The sequence below is a fragment of the Apium graveolens genome, chromosome 6 (genome assembly GCF_009905375.1).
Source record: "Apium graveolens cultivar Ventura chromosome 6, ASM990537v1, whole genome shotgun sequence".
Classification (NCBI taxonomy): domain Eukaryota; kingdom Viridiplantae; phylum Streptophyta; class Magnoliopsida; order Apiales; family Apiaceae; genus Apium; species Apium graveolens.
The window spans coordinates 285,590,212-285,593,331 of record NC_133652.1 but is presented as its reverse complement, the minus strand read 5'-3'; the positions used below and the strand labels follow the sequence as shown (position 1 = coordinate 285,593,331).

Sequence of the window (3,120 nt, the reverse complement as noted above, 5' to 3'; positions counted from 1 at the left end):
CATTTCAATTGATGGGTTAATTACTTGTTATAGTTTAATAAGAAACTGTAAAATTTCATGCCGCTTTAGGAGCCACCCAAGGAAATCCAGAAGTCTATTATGGTGATGAAGAAAATACCCTTTCCTTCACAGTAACTTTGTTTCGGTCACATGTTGATCAAAGAGGACACGGAGTGGTAAGATTACCTGTACCCTGTCCTTGTAAAAAATTGATTATGCTTAATCCGTACTTGTGCTCTTAACTTTTTTTTAATCTTCCATATAGTATTTCCCAAGACACATGCTCCAAGTATTTCGACCATGGACCAAATCTACTCTCATCAAACTTCTATTTGGAGATGGTACTTGGTACGTCGCTGTTCAGCGAAAGAGGAAAATGTGCCGATTTGGATTATGCTGGAACGATTTCACCTATGACAATAACTTTGTTACAGGCAACAGACTACGATTCATGTACCAAAACAACTACACATTCAGAGTTGTTGTCCTCACTTAATTGCACTTCTAATCTGGCATGAAGGTTTTTTGTACTTTAATTCGGTACTTATTTGTACTTCTGAAGTTTGTTATATTTGATCAACTATTCGCATTTTAATTATACCCTTTCTTCATCTATTTCTACGGTCATTAGCGTAATTCTTCTTATTATTATGTTACATGTAAGATGAAACAATTTTGAATACATTTGTAGAAGAATAAACTACTACCAATCCGTAACATAAGATATAATATATAATGGTAAAGAGGAAAGTATTTAATATAATAAAACATTTTCCCACAATCAGATTTAAAAAATTACTTAATCACAGTACTTTAGTCCTACACATTTATAAAATCAAACAAACTAAGCTTCTGGAAGGCCGTAAAAAACTTCTTTGTACACAACGTTCTGGGTAATATTTGTAGCTGCACCAGACACGTCATCAACAAATATAGTGATGCCAGTGGGTGAGGTTACTCGACTAATAGCAACATAGTATTGTCCATGAGTGAAAACTGACTTAGGTAAGTATAGCCCAACGGTCTTCAGGGATTGACCTTGAGATTTGTTAATTGTCATGGCATAGAATATCTGTAGTGGTATTTGTTTTCGTACCAATTTGAATGGAATTTTTGTATCTGAGGGAGAAAGCTCCATACGTGGAATGAAATGCTTCGAACCAATAAAGGCACCACAAATTACTTCACACTCCACACAGAATCTCAGGCATTTGTTCATAATCATCCTTGTACCATTTCACAAACCTAGGGTTTGGTTCAAATTACGCATTAGCATAACAACAGCCCTAACCTTCAGTTTCAGATCATGAGGTGGCATCCCAGCAACATTTAAGGAGTTCAAATACTCTATTAGGAAAGCTTCATTCAGATCCTCAAATGTCCCACCAAATTCCTCTACAGCATCAACACTAAAATAGGACAAAGATTCTACGGGGAGCTTGTCTATAATAAGCGAATTGAGGTGGCCCACAGTCTGGTTGGTAGGGGTCAAAATAGCTCTCTCGCTCAAGTACTGTGTATTGTGCCCTCGTGAGAAAAATAAGGATATGTGTTATAAATCATGTTATCAACTGTGTTTTCAGTTTGTACATCATAAAACTGAGACGGAATCAAAATTTGATTTTCAGTGAGTGGCAAATTGCAGACTCAAGGTGGACTGACCTGGCCATTACCAATGTCAAGTACCCATTTTGAAAACTTTTTAAGATCTTCACTTTCACTATCACTCTCACCTTGTTTCAAGCGCATGTTTTCTATTAGGAAGAATACTTGGCAAATGGACCACAGTAGTGACCTAGTGATACAGGCAGCTACAATATCAGCATGATATCCATATGTAATTACTGGGAGGATTTGACGAAAATCACCACCCAGAACTACAGTAATACCGCCAAAAGGAATGGCATAACATTCTGGATCAACAACTTTCATGATATCCTTCAATGATCGGTCTAGGCATTCAAATGTGTACCTGTGCTGCATAGGCGCCTAATCCCATATTATTAGTTGTTTCTGCTTTATAAGTTGCGCAATATCTGAATCATGGGAAATATTACATGTTGAACATTCATCAAGAACTATTGGAATTTTAAATCTGGAGTGCGCAGTCCGACCACCAGGCATTAATAGGGTAGCAATCCCTGAAGAAGCAACTGGAAGCATAAGAGTTCTCCATAAGAATGTCTTTCCACATCCACCACTACCATAAACGAAGAAAATCCCTCCAATATTAATGTTAATAGATTTTATTACTGTATCATATATTTTCCTCTACTCATATGTACAGTCTTGTAGTAGTTTGGCAGTTTCATACTCCATCTTCCTGGTGTCATATCTTGTCTCTTCAATTATCAAATTGTTTGTTCCATTGTTCAAATAGTTGCGAGAAGGTTGAGGCAACTGATCAAATTTCTTCAAGGATTTACCAACTGACCGGAGCAACTCATCTATTTCTGCAATATTTCATATATAAAACTATTTAACAACATTCAACCAATTATAGAAAAAATGACGAACAATTAATGGAGTACTGCATTTTGAGCCCACAAAAATTTTTAAATTTGTCCTAGACTGTAATGTAAAAAGGTCTGATACCTCCTAAAGCATAGAACTTCAGTTGCATGTCGTTAAGAGTGAATAAGGTATTTGGACAACTTTGACGTCCTCTGAGTAAAATGTCATCAACCATGCTCTTCCAATGTGTACTCCATAAAGTCTTCAAATCAGTGACTTTACAATTGACAAAAATATGGAAAAAAAGCGGTCGAACCTAGGGAGGTAATCCACCTACAGAAGCTTGAGTCAACACTTCAGGACATTCTTTATCATCATCCAATAAACCATACTCTTTACAGGAATCGTGAAATGTACTGTAACAAACTACATTAACGGTATGTAAAGACTAAAAGGAGGTGGCACCACGTACCTTCGTAAGCAATAAACGAAGAAACCAAGGCTCTCCCGTACTGTGATGCGTATAACATAATCTACCTATTTGAAACCCACGCTTCCTCATGCTCAATTTCCTCTCACCATCATTCCACACATAAAACCTTGGAATTTCATCATATGTGTACTTCCGTGCATTAACATCAACAGAGTTTAAATAAAAAAGGCTTC

General features: G+C 36.6%; 1 protein-coding gene across 1 annotated transcript; it reads right to left on the bottom strand.

The window, feature by feature from the left end:
* Positions 1 to 844: 844 nt before the first annotated feature.
* LOC141666153 (uncharacterized) lies at positions 845 to 1,983 on the bottom strand. The gene is made up of 3 exons (XM_074472149.1): positions 1,663 to 1,983; positions 1,292 to 1,513; positions 845 to 1,153 (listed from the first exon to the last, which is right to left on the bottom strand). Exons 1-3 carry the CDS (start codon positions 1,981 to 1,983, stop codon positions 845 to 847), a joined length of 852 nt encoding a protein of 283 aa, XP_074328250.1.
* Positions 1,984 to 3,120: the final 1,137 nt, after the last annotated feature.

What these genes read in the sequence shown, in the direction of transcription:
- LOC141666153 (XM_074472149.1), bottom strand. Translation starts at nt 1,983, where the DNA reads ATGCAGCACAGGTACACATTTGAATGCCTAGACCGATCATTGAAGGAT. An exon ending in TTGACATTGGTAATGGCCAG is followed by an intron (nt 1,514 to 1,662) that starts GTCAGTCCACCT and finishes CACAATACACAG; the next exon opens with TACTTGAGCGAGAGAGCTAT. An exon ending in CTCATGATCTGAAACTGAAG is followed by an intron (nt 1,154 to 1,291) that starts GTTAGGGCTGTT and finishes ATTGGTTCGAAG; the next exon opens with CATTTCATTCCACGTATGGA.